Below are 15,935 nucleotides of genomic sequence, written 5' to 3' on the forward strand. Positions count from 1 at the left end.
GAGGGGGCAGTGAGGTCTTTCTCCTCAGCCGCTCCTGCCCCTTAGGGCGGCCTCCAGGGGCTCCAAGAACCAGACGCCCATCAGAGGCTCTTGGAGCAGGATGAAGCAAGAAGGCAGACAGCAGGCCAGGCACACTCTGGAAAAGGCTGAGCCCCAGTCTTCGGGGAGAAGTAACCCCCGTCGTGTTTCTGGCCTCCCCTTTCCTCCGCAGCTCCACGAGAGCCACGGTAAGGCTGTCCTTCTGGCTCTAAAGGTGCTGAAGTTTCTGGTTCCGTGGCCTCCCGGCTTATCCCCGTGTGGGTGATGGATGCCTGCCAGGTGCTCTGGGGGCCAAGGTCCAGGCCATTTATCTGACGAGAGACATTTCTCTGTGGCAAGGATACCCCTAGGCCAGCCCACCATTCATCAGCCCCCAGAGAGGGGGCTTTTTCCAGTCAGCAGTTATTGTCAGCCCAGCTGCTGCTCATAAATTTTCCGCAGCACTTTCCGCTGGCTCAGGAACTGCCTGCCGACAGGCCCACGCAGAGCTCCAAAGATGAGGGCTGGGGAAACAGCCAAGGGGGCTGCTGAGAAGGGGCTCCATCTGGAAAGCCAGATACTTAGAAAAACAGAAGCATACACAGCACAGGCCTGTCGAGGGCATCAGCAGAGTTTTACAGAGGGTCACGGGGCTGTGGGTTCCATGAATGAGGGAGGAGACACAATCCTACCTGCCAGACAGTCAGGACAAATGAGACTGTGGAAGGGGTCAGTGTTTGCAGGGAACTTTCCTTCCAGCTCACAATTAAAGGTGGCATCTGCCAATGCACACACACACCTCCTCCTCGCAAAGAGGAACCACTGGCTGATCCAAGCAGAGCCAAGGCGTGCTCTCCCAGGAAAAGAGACCAAAGAAAGCTGTGCAAACACAGCAGCAACACTGAGTCATTCAACAAATTCCCCAAGCGCCTGCTATGTACAGTGACTGTCCTGGGTGCTGCGGGTGACAGAGGGATGAGCCAGATGTCACTGGCCACAGACCTTCTCCTCCACCCAGGCAGCACCCCGATAGGAGGAAGAGCGAGGAGGCTTTGCCCGGCAGGATGACTCTGATTAACGGAGAATGGCCACATGTAGGGCTGTGTTCAGAAGGCCCCTGAGGCCACACCAGGGTCTAGGTTTCTCACTGTAAACGGGGTAATAACCATGCAACCTCACGAAGTGTGTGAAGACTCAAAGCGATGATATACCTAAAGCATATAGGATGGCGCCTGGCCCAGGCTGGGACTCAGCGAAGAGCGGAGCTGAATCCAATCAGCTGGGCCGTTCCATCTTGGAACGGAATGTTCTTGCAACTATGGCTATATGTGCCAGGTGACTCTGCAGGCAGTGACCCTCTGCAGAAAGGCTCCGGATGCCCCTTCTGGGCCCAGGACTGCAGGTCCTACCAAGGGTGGAAGGCCAGCTGTGAACTCTTGGAGGGGTCACGGAGGCCTGGCCACACCCAGCAGGTGGGCCAAGGTGGTGGGTGGGTCCCTTCTCCCCCAGCCACACTCCTGGAGAAAGGAAACAACTGCTTGAGCATCCTTCATGCCTCCGTCAAAGGAACTGAACTCTCGAGTCTGACGTGTCACCTGTCTCCCGTGGTTCCCGCTGCTCTAGAACATTCTCCCTTCTCTCTCAGCTGCAAGGCCTCCTGCTCTCTGCTCAGTCGAGGAGCCTGACAGAGGTCCCGCTGCCAGCTCCTAAGGACTCCTGCTCTATTCCGCCTCTGCACAAGCTGTTCCTTCCGCACACCTTTCCCTCTTCTTTACCCTTCCTCTGGGCGGCCGTTTCTTCCTCTGCTGCTTCCGCTCTCCCCATCTGAGCTCTCACTCCTGTGGCCTGCCACTGCCGCACCCCAGCCTCTAGTCCCCCTGGGACTGTGAACTCTGATGAGGGCAGAAACTCTGCGCCGGCCTAAGTGGATGCCCCAAGACTCCAACATGCAGACCAGACAGTGCCAGCCTGGAGAGGGGATTCGGTCTCTTGGGGTGGGACCCACGTGTCTACATTTTGAACAAGCTCCTCGACTCTGATGACCCCTGACCCAGGGGCTAGCAAGTGCCTGGCACAGCCCTGAGAAGGTGCTCAGTGTTTGCTGAGCGACTGCCTGGTTTTTGCCCGGAAACCAAGGCCACTGGGCTGACTTGGGTACCAGTTTCCCCAGGTGGAACCCAGACAGGAGTATAACTCAAGTCCTCTAAGAGGTTCAAACTAGTTGCTTTAGCTCCTGCTGAAGGATCGATTGGGGCCGCGCCCCTACCTCTGGGGGTATGCTGTCCTCCGAGTCGGAGCTGTCCTCGTAGACGCCGCCCCCGCCCGCCTCCAGGTTCATCTGCAGCAGCTGGTCGATGGTGGCGTCCACGGCGCCGCTGTTGGCCCGCAGCACGCACTCGATGATGTCGTAGTCCATGTTGGGGAACATGGTCGTGAAGTCGTCCATGGCCTGGTTGAACTCGAGGCGGCGCACCTGGCGGGCTGGCCGGCTGTTGTTGAGCTCCTGCGAGGCGGCCGCGCCGGACCCAGCCCCGCGCGCGCCCGCCGCGCCCCCGCCGCCGCTGCTCCGGCGGAACAGGCTGGTCATCTTGCCGAGTCGCTGGGGGAGAATGTTTCCCGCCGGCGCCGAGCCCCTTCCCCCGGGCCCCTGCGCCGTGGCTGCTCGGAAGCTCAGGCCCGCGCCGGGCGGGATCCCCGGGTCAGAAGACTGGGGCGCGGCATCCGTAGGGGGCTGGCGGCTCGGTCATCCACAGCCGGGGAGCATCCTGGGGCCGGTTCCACGGACCATCCCACCTGAAACGGAGGGACAGAGAGTCAGCGGGGATGCAACCCACTCCAGCTCAGGGTGGTAAACAAGGCGGTTAGGGCGATTCCCCACCCCAGGGCCACGCCCTCCAGAGAACTGCTTCTTTCTACTTTCTCTCCACCCGTGGTAGTTAGGCAGCTATAGCTCTCTCCTAATTAACAAGAGCTTACATCCTACAGATTTCCCTGCTGGTTAACTCATGACACCACTATGAGGTGGGTGCTTGGATCCCCCTTATGCAGATGGGAAACCTGAGGCACAGACTTGAGCAAGTGGAGGAGGTGGGGATTTGAAGCCAGGACTGTGGCCCCGAGGGGGTTCCCTGATGGTTCAGATGGTAAACAATCTGCCTCCAATGCCAGAGATGGGGGTTCAGTCCCTGGATTGGGAAGATCCCCTAGAGAAGGGAATGGCAACCCACTCCAGTATCCTTGCCTGGAGAATCCCATGGACAGAGGAGCCTGGCGGACTATAGTCCATGGGGTCGCAAAGAGTCGGACACGACTAAGCGACTCACACGTTCACTTTTACTTCTTTCTGTGGCCCCTCAGCCGCTGGTCTCAACTGTTACACACACTGCCCAGCACTCGCAGGGACATGATTGGGGCACGTGGCTTTTGCACACCCGCTCTGGTCTCCAGCCCCATCCAGTCTCTGCTTGCCTCACCTCCCACCCTCAGTGCCCCACCATCCTGCCTCCCATTTTACACAGACCTCTGCAAAACCACAGAGAATACTGTGCAGCCCACTCAGAACCAGAGTGTCAATCACTACCAAGGTCACATTTGTGTTACTGCCGTCAACTGAGTGTTCAATGTGTCTAAAACCATCAAGTTCTGACTTTTCTCAGGCTTATCCCAGGATGTACAGTAATTTTGCTAATTGTAGAAAAGTGCCAGCTTTATTTTAAGGGACTGTTGCATCAAAGGATATTCCTAAGACTTCTCTAATGTTAGGTCATGATCCTAACAGCTGATAGATAAACGCCAGTGTGAGCAAAACAGTGGGAGGTTCTTCCTTGCCGTGATCTCGACAGTTAACTGATGATGGAAAGAAAACTAAACCAGAGGGTGTGGAAGGGGCAGTGTAAGTGCCCTCCCTCACCCCAAGGTCAGAAGACCCATCCTTGCCACTGGCTCCTTCCGTCCCTATCGGTCAGTCCTCTCACAGGTAAAATGGGACTTCATACTGCCCCCCCTAGCCTTTCCAGTGCCACCGTGCTGAGATTTTTCTGTCCTTCAGATCTCCACCTCCTCCGAGGGACATGGAAATTGTCTTAGTCTCCTGTTCTGGGACTTGCTGGGTGGGTGTCTGCCTAGTCCCAGGGAGGCGGCCTGTTTTCAAATCTAGAAGCACATGGGCCCCAAGCAGCCTCCGGACACTGTGTTACAGAACTATCATTGCCTCCCACCCGCAGAGAAAACCAGTTAATACCCTATATTTGGGCTTCCCTGGTGGCTCAGCGGTAAAGAATGTGGGTTTGATCCCTGGGTTGGGAAGATCCCCTGGAGGAGGGCATGGCAACCCACTCCCGTGTTTTTGCCTGGAAAATCCCATGGACAGAGGAGCCAGGTGGGCTACAGTCCATGGACCAAAGAGTCAGACATGACTGAAGCCACTGAGAACAGCATATCACATACCTACATCTAGATACTTTTTTCTACGCATATACTGCCATATGCATGAATTCATTTTACTCAAATGTGATCAAACCATAAATTCTACTAGGCAGCTTGTTTTTTTTCCACTTAATAATTGATTGTAGCCATCTTCTTATGTCAGAACACAGAGATCTACTTCATGATTTTTAATGCCTGAGTAGGATTCTGATGACTGGGTTAAGTATGATTTATTATCCAGCCTCCTCCACCCCATCTCTTGCCTAGATGAGTGAGTCACAGCTCAGAGAGGCCAAAGCTATCTCACGAGGAAGCGCAGAGGAGTGACCTCAAATGGCCAGTCCAAGAAATCTGTTGTGAGAATGAACACAGGAAGGAAGGCCTCCCACGGCCAGCTCCGGACACCCCAGTGCCCGCAGCCACGCCTCGCATCACCCCTGACACACCGGAAGGTCAGGGGATGCTGCCAAAATGTCCTCCAAAGTGGGGCTCCACCCTGGTGGCTGTCTTTGTCCTGGGTTCTGGAAACGTGCCCTGAGGCCTCCAACTAGGACCTGAGGGCCAGGAGGCCCCGGAAGCCAGTGCCCTGGGGGCCCGGGTGGCAGACCAGGACTGCCAGGCTGCTGTCATCAGACATAGGGGTCAGTGCCTGGTGCTGCGGCCTCTGGAGCAAAGCCACCTTCAGCCTCCCCCTCGAGTAATCTGCAAGAGATTGAGGGACCCAGTTTTCACATTGCCAAAAGGCAGTACCTTGGAGAAAGAGGCCAGGACCTGATCCACCCCAAGAGAGGAAGAAGGGAGATGATGGGGACCACGTTTTCCCCATTAGCAGCCCTCTTGACAGGTCCCTTGGCCTCTGGGCCTCAGTGTCGCGAAGCCCCCACAAGGCATTCTCGCCCTCCTACCATTTACTCAAGTCCCCCGATTCAGCCCCTGGGTGCACCCCTCCTCTCTGCCACTTCAGCTGCAGGACCTCATCCATGCACCCTCTCCTCCCTGTGTCCAGGACCTCACCTACATGAAAGGGGCTTCAGTGAGAATTAACAGGATAATCCTGAGCATGCTGCCTGGAACGTGGTTAGCTGTGTCACTGTCGCTGCTACTGCCCTAGAAGGTTGGCGCAGAGCCAGGGGCGGTTGGCATCCCAGCCAGATCCCAGAGCTGATGGGGTAGGGGCTTTTAGGGGAGGCTTCCCCTGCATCTGGGTATCAACCCCGAGAAATATGTCAGCCCTCAGGAAGGCGATCCCGATCCTCGCAGCCCTGGGGGAGGCTGGCTTCCCTGGGCAGCTGGAGACCCCACAGCCCCAGTGGCCACTTCCATTTACCCCCGGTGCAAAGCCTTGAAAAAGAGCATTTCTGTGTGTCTGCCGTGACATGTAAATAAGCCAACAACTCAGCCAGCCCCATAGGCTGCTCCACATTACAGAAGAAGAGATGACACCTAAGACCAGAGGAGGTGCCCAAGACACAGTGCAAGGAGTGGCAAGGCCTCAACTTTTCCATCAAAGGGTGTTTCCGTGGAGAAGGTGGCTCCGAAACATAATGGAAAACACAGGGAAACAGGATGTGATGTGCAGAAATGCCATTTTCACAGGACTCTGCAAGGACCCACGGACTCCCCAAATCAGGATGCCTTTAATTAACACAGGTGAGGATGTGAGAGCTCCCGCTTCTCAGGGCACCACCCCCACCCCCCACCCCTCACTGAGGTCAAATGCAGAAGCTGAGGTCAGGACTGAGGCTTGGCCAGCATGGCTGGCAGCAAGGAGAAGGACTGTCCTCGGGTCAGAGTCATCCATGCCAGGCTGCCGTCTGCAACCAGCACAGCTGAAATGAAAAGCCACTTAAAACACATGGAAAAATTAAGGCAGGAGACAGGGTCATGCGCTCCTGCCAGCGCTTTCACGTGTAATCTTTTACAACTCCAGAGACAGATCTGATCATCCCCATCTCATAGCTACGGAAACCAATTCAGAGAAGTCAGGTAACTTGCACAAAGTCACACAGCCAGCAAGCAAAGAGGCCAAAATTAGGCACCCACTTCCTAAGAGCCCAAAACGCCAAGTCAGGCTTGCAAGTTTAGGAGCCCTGGAGCCTCAAAAAGGCTCAGGAGACTGGGCCCAGCCAGGCTGCCATTCCACAGAGGAAAGGGGATCCAGACAGCTCTGGAGTGGGTGGTGGGTGGGCAGGGAGGGGGTCTGCTGGCCCCACCCCAGAACCAGCTCTGTGACCTTGAGGAAATCACTCCTCCACCTCTCTGAATCCTGGCCACAGGGCACTGGCAGGGAAACAGAGGGAAATAACCTCTGACTGCTGAAAAAGGAAGTGAGTGAAACCTGCCAAGCCCCGAACTCACAGCTTGTGAGCAACCTGGGGACTGGGAGGCAGAACCCCACACCTGTCCTCCCCCAGGCCCTGGGGAGCCAGGCCATCCAGCCTCCCTGGAGAGGAACCCAGGCCTGGCAAGGGCGGCAGACAGCCAAGCTTCCCTCCAAGCCTGTGCAGACAGCCAAGGCCTGAGTCACTCCAGGCCTGGCCCAGGGAGGTGGGCCAGCTGCCCAAGAGTCATTCTCCTGACTTCGCCCAAGGTCATCCCAGTGAGTCTCCTGCAGGGCCAGGTAGGGCCCACATCGGGAAGGGGAGAGTCCAGGAGCCAGAATCCTGGTCCCAGTTCTGCCTGGTCCTGGAAAGGCTGTGTGACTTCGAGAAATCACTTCACTTCTCTAAACCTCAGCTTCCTCGTGTGTCAAAGTTGAGCTAACACCTACATGGAAAGGGTGTTGTGATAAAATTTACACGGGTAACTGAGCATACGAAGCACCTGACAAGATAAGATGCTGTGACCTCTGGCCCAGGTCGTGGCCCTTTTCCAGAGCTTCACTTACACCCTGAGTGATCTTATCTAGTCCCACATCATTAAATACTATCTACATGCCAAACTGGAAAAGTCCCCAATGCTGGGAAAGATTGAGGGCAGAAGAAGAGGGCGTCAGAGGATGAGATGGCCGGATGGCATCACCAATGCAATGGACATGAACCTGGGCAAACTCTGAGAGATGGCGGGGGACAGGGAGGCCTGGCCTGCTGCGGTCCCTGGGGTCGCAGAGTTGGACACGGCTGAGTGACTGAACAACATGCCGAATGTCGCCTCCCAAATTTCTCTTGCCGTGAAGTCTCCCAGGAACACACCCTTCAACCCCACACCTGCATGGCCGACCTGCTGCCCCCACACGGATGTCCAACAGCATCTCCAACATAACTTATCAGGTGGACAGTAAAGACGGGAAGGAAAGAAGCTGGGAGCGCAGCAACTGGGGTTCTCCTCCCATCTTCCACCCCCCGCTCATCACAGTGGTGGGGGGCGGGGTGCTTCATTTCCAAAGCCTGTTCTCTTCCACGTTTTCATTTAGTGCTCACAGCAAACCCATCACTTACACAGGGTGTGCAGTACTGCCCCACCCCACGGACGAAGCGACCAAGGCCAGGGCAGCCCCGAGACACAGTTCAGGTACCTGTGCCCCTACCACTTGGCCTGAGGGCCTCCTCCCTGGCACACCAGGCAGATGGCACGCCGGTCTTCTTTCCAAGCCAACGACAGCTCTGGAGGGCAGGAGATCGACCCCTCTCCAAGAGCTGAATTGAAATTCTACTGCCTCCTGGACGGGCCAGGACTCAACCCCAAAAGGCGGCGGTTGGCACAGGAGGTGCGGGGCTGGGACACCAGAGGCCCCCGTGGCCAGCATTGTTCTGCATCACCCCCCACCCCCCACCAACTCTTCTGTCATTCTGGAGCAACTACCCGAGGCCAGCCGTGTCCCTGCACGCCCCCAGCTCTCTTCTCTGAAAACCCCCAGGGCCGAGGGACAGGCCAGATCTTGTGATCTGTCTGAGCTGCTGTGATCGCAGCCATCAGAGGGACGTGCTGTCCCTTCTTGCCTAATAAGATCTGGGCCCAGCCCAATGGCCCCGCCGTGCCAGGCCACTAGGTGGTGTCCGAGGGCTCAGGCCACAGCTGCTCCCAGCAAAGGAAACGCTGAGCGGCTTCTCCCCAGGGACCAGAGGATCAGCTCCACCCTCACTCCCTCATGATTAAAGGGGATGGGAGCCCCCCACCGCCCCAGGGGTCTCAGAATACAAGACGGGGAGAATTTCAGGCCAATTTATTCTCAAGGTGGGAAACACAAGGTACACATGCCGCTCACTTCTCCCTGGCATCCGGGGCAGACATCATCGAGGCACTGTCCTCTGCAACCCACACGGCCTCAGGAGCCTGTTCATCCTGGCGCTCTGGACAAGCCCCCACCGAGTGATTAGAACTGGCATGCAAGGTACACCCTGCTTACCAGCCATTCCATTTCCCGTATGAGAAGACCAGGCCCAGGCTTATTTTGTCTCATTAGGAATCCAGGCTGCAAAGGCCAGCAGGGCCGGAATGAGGTCATATGACCCCTGGGGTGCTTGTGTAACCGTGGCTAAGTCCTGGGGAAACCTCAAGTGGGAGACGGCTGCGTTCACGGAGGGACCGCTGGGCCCAGGGCATCTGTGCAATTGCCACCTCGGACGTGGTAGGGGCAGGGTGCAGGGAAGTCTGCCCGAGCTTCTTGGCTTCTGAGCTGGAGAGGCCCCAAAGGGGGAGAAAGTAAAGGTGGGGACAAGAGACAGAGAGAGGCTGTCAGGGGCTGTGTGTGTGCGTGCGTGTTCAAGTGTGTATGTGTGTGTGAGTGCCCGGCGCAGGGCGGGAGGGCGGGGGGTGGGGTGGCAGCCCCAACAGAGGCTCCTTGTCCTCCGGCCGCGTACAGGCTTGTTTTCTTCCCAAGCTATTAATGTCATTGCAGCTTCAAAAGCCGGGTGACCTTTAAATGCCGAGCGTTCTGCTCCCGCCCAAGGCGCGGAAACGGCTTAATGGAAACTCAAACGGCCCCAGCTGCTGGGCCCGCAACAAAGCCAGCCTCTTTCCCGAGGCTCGCGGAGCTGCTGGGGAGCCACACCTGTGCCCACTCCCAGGGGAGGGGTTGTCAGGAAAGGGCAGGGGGGACCCTCGGGCACAGCCATCGGGAAACGGAGGCCCGGCTGGACCTGAGTGGAAGAGGTGGGGGAAGAAGGGGAAAGAGAGACTCAGTTCTGCCATGCCTGGCTGTGTGACCTCGGGTTAGCCACTTACCTCTCTGGGCCATCCTCCACCATTCAGTCCAATCTAAGGCTGGGGCAGAAAAACTATATATATATCGGCCTCCCCCCAAAAATATCTTTAAAAAATCTATAGGAGGGGCTTCCCTGGCGGTCCAGTGGTTAAGAGTCTGCCTTGAAATGCAGGTGACACTGGTTCCATCCCTGGTCTGGGAAGATCCTACATGCCAAGGGGCCACTAAGCCCGTGGCTACAACTACTCAAACGTGCAGCACACCTAGAGCCTGTGTCCGAAAGCAAGGAAGTCGCGAGAGGCCCGAGCACCGCCGTGAGGAGCGGCCAGACGGCCGCAGCTAGAGAAAGCCCGTGCGCAGCAGCGAAGACCCAGAACAGCCAAAAACAACTGACCAAATAAATAAAACTTTAAAGAAACCTCTGCAAGAAAAAAAATGAGGGTGAGACGTTTCAAAGGACTTGAATAAAATCCCTCCCCTATGAAAGGATTGGCCCCAGAGCCTCAGTTCTAAGGACACCATTGTTCATGTTTGTTTCTGAGGCCCAAAGATTGGGCTTGGCCACTGTCAAAGGGCCAAGAAGTCAACTCTGCCTTCCAGTTGAAAAGACTCAAGACGAAGCGCCCCCGGGCATTAGTGACCTGTCATTTGCTTGGCTGTCTAGGTAGAATGGTGGTAGTAACAGCAACAATAACACAGCACTTACCACTTGCTTCTTTATGCACCAACCACTACTCCAAGGGCCTTATGCAAGCTAATGACTTTTCATCCCCTCTACAGCCCTAAAAGGTACATGTTACCAATGCTATTTCTACTTTATAGAGAGAAAGTGAGGCACAGAGGAGCTTGCTTAAGGTCACACAGCCGAGTGGCCAAAATGACGTGTGAACCCAGATGATTCCAGACCTGACAGTCTCGCAGTGTCAGGCCTGACCGCCCTCTGAATTCCCAGAGCTGTGCACAGGGCCAGCCCCACCCCCCCCGGCAAAAACTCAGCAAGTGTGAACTGAGTGGAGTCCTCATGGGGCAGAGTTGCCCCTGGCGCTCCTGTCCAGGGGAGAAGGAAGGAGCAAGGAGTCTGCAGGCAAAGCTTACCAGAGGAGAGAGAACCACGGCAATTTCCTTACATAAACGTTTTTCGCACTCTGCCAAGGTTGTCCGTTGCCTGGGCAACCAAATGCTTTCCATCTCCACCTGACCTGGCCAGGACTATTTCCATAACAGTCCCTCTCTCCATCAACAAACGCCATCAGCTCAGCCAAGACACTCAACCCAGGTGCCGAGGAGGAGAGATCAGCCCTCAGTGGACAGAGGGGAGGCTGCTCCCCAGGGGCCCGCCCAGGGGTTGCAGCCTTGGGGAGCCACTGTGGGCTGGCAGGAATGTGTCTGTGCCTGGGACCAACTGCAGCAGCCCATGCTGGGAGAAAGGGGCACTGGCAGCCAGCTCAGGTGCAAGGCGGTGAGGCTGGGCTGGCTCCAGGCGTGAGCTCACGCTGGCCCGGGGCCAGTTCCTCGGGAAAGAGCTCCCCTTCAGGCAGGAGAAGGCCCCTCCGCAGGCTGAGCCTGCGCCCTGAGGCCTGGGTGGGAATGAGAGATGCCTCTGGGCCCCTGGGACAGGTGATCGGTCAGTGATGCCACACAATTCAGGGTCTGCACGTGCCAAGGAGCCCATATCAGGGAGGGGCGCTCAGAGCAGCTGACGGCCCTCCTCCCCACACTAACACACACTTCGCGTCCTGCCCCCACTGATCCATGAATTCCATTTCTCTGGGAGTCGCATAACATATTTAATGGAACACCATAAGGCTTCCCTCATAGCTCAGTCAGTAAAGAATCGCCTGCAGTACAGGAGACCCGGGTGCAGGAGATTCCTGGGTCAGGAAGATCCCCTGGAGAAGGAAATGGCAACCCACTCCAGTATTCTTGCCTGGAGAATTCCCCTGGACAGAGGAGCCCAGCAGGCTACAGTCCATGGAATTGCGAGAGTCAGACACAGCTTATCGACTAAAGCACCACCACCACCATATGATGGTGAACAAAAATGCGGTACCTCTGTGCCCAGTGCTTAGGGGAACAAGGCAAGGCACAGGACAGTGAGTGTATTCTCTGTCCTCTACGGCCTTATGGTATGTGTATGTCTACACATGCGCTTCCCAGGTGGCACTGGTGGCTCAGTCATGTCTGAATCTTTGTGACCCCAAGGACTGTAGCCCACCAGGCTCTGCTGTCCATGGGATTCTCCAGGCAAGAATACTGCAGCAGGGTCCCATTTCCTTCTCCAGGGGATCTTCCTAACTTAGGGATAGAACTCAGGTCTCCTGCATTGCAGGCAGACTCTTTACCATCTGAGCCACTCCGCCTGCAACGCAGGAGACCCAGGTTTGATCCCCACTATTCTTACCTGGAGAACCCCACGGACAGAGGAGCCTGGCGGGCTACAGTGTCGCGAAGAGTCCGATACGACTGAAGCGATTAGCACGCACGCACGTCTGTACATATGGAGAGGGTGAGGGAGTGGGCTCCAAAAGAAATTCTTAAGAAATCGATAACATGGGTTTTCACTGGGGAGACTTAGGTCACGAGAGACAGATCAAGGAAACTTTTCTCAGTAAATCCTTTTGCATCTTTCAAATTTTTATTCATGCTCATTGATTTAAAAGTGAAATAGGCAGAGGGGCTTCCCTGGTGTCTCTGTATGGAAGAGTCCCCGACGCGGGGGCCACAAGTTTGATCCCTGGTCCGTCCAGGAGGATCCCACATCCAAGGGACAGCTAGGCGCCTGCTTCGTAACTACTGAGCCAGTGCTCTTAAAGCCCCAGAGCTGCAACTACCGAGCCCATGCACCGCAGTTACTAAACCCTGTTTGCCTAGAGCCCGCGCTCTGCAGCGAGAGAAGCCACTGCAAGGAGAAGCCAGTGCATTGCAACCGAGAGCCGCCCCACTCGCCGCAACTGGAGAAAGCCTGCGCGCAGAAACGAAGGCCCGGCACAGCGGTGAACAACAGGTAAGTGAGACGAGCAAATGCAGAGCAGCAGTGACGGCACTGCGGTGATCTTCTCTGCTCCTTTTCGTGTACGTATCGCCGCAATGCACATGACTTACTTTTCAATAATAGCTACAGTGAATGTCTGTGAATGCTTGCTACTGCCGCTTTCTAAGCACGTGGCGCGCATGATCTTATCAAAGTCCCACAGTAAAGCCATTATTATACTCGTTGTACAGATAAGCTGAGGCTGTGTGCTGTGCTAAGTCATTTCAGTCATGTCTGACTCGGCAGCCCCATGAACTGTAGCCCACCAGGCTCCTCTGTCCATGGGATTCTCCAGGCAAGAATCTGGAGGGGGTGGCCATGCCCTCCTCCAGGGCATCTTCCCAACCCAGGGATCGAATTGCCATCCTTTACATCTCCTGTACTGGCAGGCAGGGTCTTTACCACTAACGCTACCTGGGAAGCCCAAATGAAGACCAAATGAAGAGTTTAAATAACTTATGTGGCGTCAGAGTCAGTGACAGAGCCAAAATGTGAATCCAAACAATCTGTCCCCAGAGTCCGTGCTCTTCCGAACCCCCGCCTTACACTGTTCTCTGACTTTAAAAAACTAAACCAAACAAACACTGAATGATGATAGGGAAAACATCTTAAGAAAAAAGCAAACCACAGAGCCTCCAGGGCTTTAAAACTTTTGTAATCCTTCACATCCCAACCCAGTCCTCCCTGCCTGGACTTTCTGGGCAAGCCCCCCCAGTCCTGCCTCGGTGGGAACCAGGCTGCTCCCACACGCTCCCCTGAGCCCCGCTTCCAGGTAAGGGCGCCGCCCACCTCCTGGTGGAGCTGCAGGGAGCAAAACGTTTCCCTCCCGGGGCAAGGTGATGGCTGATGCTGCGGTCGCTTCAGAGGTCAGACCGCAGTGTGGGCCCCCTTCCCGAGGGCAGCGCAAGGTTGGGTCTAGCCAGGAAGCTCCTCATGGAGGGAAAACCACGCTCTGGTTTTTACTGGCGCTGAGTCTGGGGTAAGAGCGCAGCAGTTCAGGGTAAGCTTCACCTTGGGGCCGAGCCCGGCTTCCACCCTGGTCCCTGCTGCCTGGGTGAGCGGCACTGCTCTGCGCGCGTGTCTTCGCGGGTGGACTGGGGACACCCGTATCCCCTGGTCCTGTGGGACATCACGTGCACTCAGTCTCGGGGTGCATAAGAGGGTCCGTTTCCAGAGCCCGGCCTAGAAGTCCGGCCCGGGGTCGTGGTCCTGAATCTGGTCCTGACTGTGGGGCGAGGGGAGCGTGCAGCAGAAGGCGGTACTCAGGGTTGGGGTGCTCCAGGAGCCCTGTGTGGGGCCCCCGGCTGCGGGGGGCGGGGGGGTCTGATGGGGCCTGCCCCCCGCAGAGGGCCTGGGCTGGCCAGCAGGGGCCCTTCTCAGAAGGGCGCCTGGGCAGCCAAGGAATGCAGGCCGAGGGCAGGGGAACAGAGGCCTGGGGAGGGCCCGGCTTCAAAAGAGCAGGCGGCAGCTGCAGGGGGAGGGCCACGGCCCCCTCAGCAGGCGGCGGACACCGTCAGAAATTCCAGCGGCCGGGCGGCAGATGGGATTGTTTAGAGCCATTACCAGACCAGCTCCTCTCCCAGCCGCGGGCAGCCCCCTCCCCTCGCTCCCACCCCCCTCGGCGGGGCGCCCAGAGGCCAGCTGCCGGCCGTCCCTGACCCACGCTGCTCCATGCCACGTACCCGCGGGCCCGCACATGCCCTCCAGAGATGCCAGGGTTAGGAAGGCAGGGAGAAAGGCCATGTTCTCCCTGCCAGATGGTGTGTGTGTGTTTGTGTTGCCCAAGGTCTGAGCTCAGCGGCCACAAAGCTGGGATCTGTGTGTGTGTGTTGATGGGGGGGTGTATGTGTGTGTTGACGGGGGCTGTGTGCATGTGTGTCTGTGTGTGTGTGTGTGTGTGTGTCCATGTTCTCCCTGCCAGACGGGGTGTGTGTGTGTTGCCCAGGTCCAAGCTCAGCGGCCACAGAGCTGGGATCTCTGTGTGTGTGTGTTGACGGGTGTGTGTGTGTGTGTGTGTGTGTGTGTGTGTGTGTGTTGCCCAGGTCTGAGCTCAGCGGCCACAGAGCTGGGATCTGAACTCAGATCGTGGCCTCCTGGGTCAGCACTCTCTCCGTGTGTGTGTGCACCCAGCACACCAACACACAGCTCACACGCCTGAGTGTACTGCACACACCAGCTCCAGCAAAGCATTCACTGCTGAGAGGGTGCCACAACTGTGGGGCCACACTCCTTTAGATTTTCCCAACCTCTCCCCACAGCCCAGGCATGCCGTCCACTCCCCTCTTTGCCCAACTCGGAAGCTGTGTTTTTTCCAGCCATGCTGTCCTACACACACGCTAACGTGCCCTGAGCGCACGCACCCTCAGCCTTCCCACGGTCCCATGCTGTAAACCCCTCCCTTCCCCAGGCTGACAGAGGGGCCAGATGAGGCCCTCCTCTCTTCCCCAGCCATGCCCAGCACAGTTTGCACAGCATCAGGTGCACCGATGGTGAGGGGAGAGGTCGGGCTGACCTGCTCTGCAGCCAATCTGGTCAGAATAGAACAGGGAAGTGCCACACCCTGACCGAGGCAGCGGCTTTCTGGTTCCCTGCAGGACCGGCTCCTGGAAGGGTGTCCAGGCACAGACCTCAGCCCGCTGGGGCTGGGAGCTCTGGCCCTCGCCCAGGCAGGGGTGGGGTCACAGAACCAGCCTTCTTTGCCTCAGAGAGCCTCAGTCTCCAGCTCCAGAAAATGGAGAGAAGCAGTCCCTATTCAGTCTGACCTCACCCATCACTGAAACGTCCCAGAGATGCAAGGACGTGAGTGGGAGTAGGGGGCGGGAGAGGGGTGCCAGAGAAAGGCACCCCTATGCTAGGTACCACTATGACGGCTGCTCTGCAGAAGCGGGTGGCTGCATCCTGGGGACCCTGGGGCTGGAAGGACCTGTCCCCTTTCTGAAGCTGCAGAATTAGAATGCCTGTCCTCAGAGGAAGTCCCCAGCAGAAGCCCATTCTATGAAGACATTAGGCAGAGGCCTGCCCTGCCTCCCTCCCCCAGCAATTAGTGATGAGGGAACCTGCCATTTACTGAGTGCTGGGCTGGGTTTCCGTGCCTTATGCTAATCCTCACAGTAATCTAATCCTGCAGATCATTACCTTCTACCATGATCAGACAGTTTGCAGACAGGGACAAGGAGGCGTGTGTGACCTAAAGGCTGTGCAGGGCCGTACCATATCCAGATGGTATGGCCTTCCAGGGGAGAGAGCATGAGCCTGTCACATCTTCTGACACACCAGTGGCTTGCTACCAGCTTTCAAGACTGGGTTTACCCAGAGCTG

At 57.0% G+C, this 15,935-nt stretch overlaps 1 protein-coding gene across 3 annotated transcripts in view; it reads right to left on the reverse strand.

Moving 5' to 3' along the window:
- Positions 1–15,935, reverse strand: part of CUEDC1 (CUE domain containing 1) — an 84,424-nt gene that overhangs the window by 18,535 nt on the left and 49,954 nt on the right. For all 3 annotated transcript variants that reach the window (XM_052658561.1, XM_052658563.1, XM_052658562.1), the window contains exon 2: positions 2,285–2,811. In XM_052658561.1, the coding sequence (XP_052514521.1) occupies positions 2,285–2,605 (321 nt within the window). In that variant the 5' untranslated portion in view covers positions 2,606–2,811. The remainder of the gene's footprint in view (positions 1–2,284; positions 2,812–15,935) is intronic.

Source organism: Budorcas taxicolor, chromosome 19 (genome assembly GCF_023091745.1).
Source record: "Budorcas taxicolor isolate Tak-1 chromosome 19, Takin1.1, whole genome shotgun sequence".
Taxonomy (NCBI): Eukaryota; Metazoa; Chordata; class Mammalia; order Artiodactyla; family Bovidae; genus Budorcas; species Budorcas taxicolor.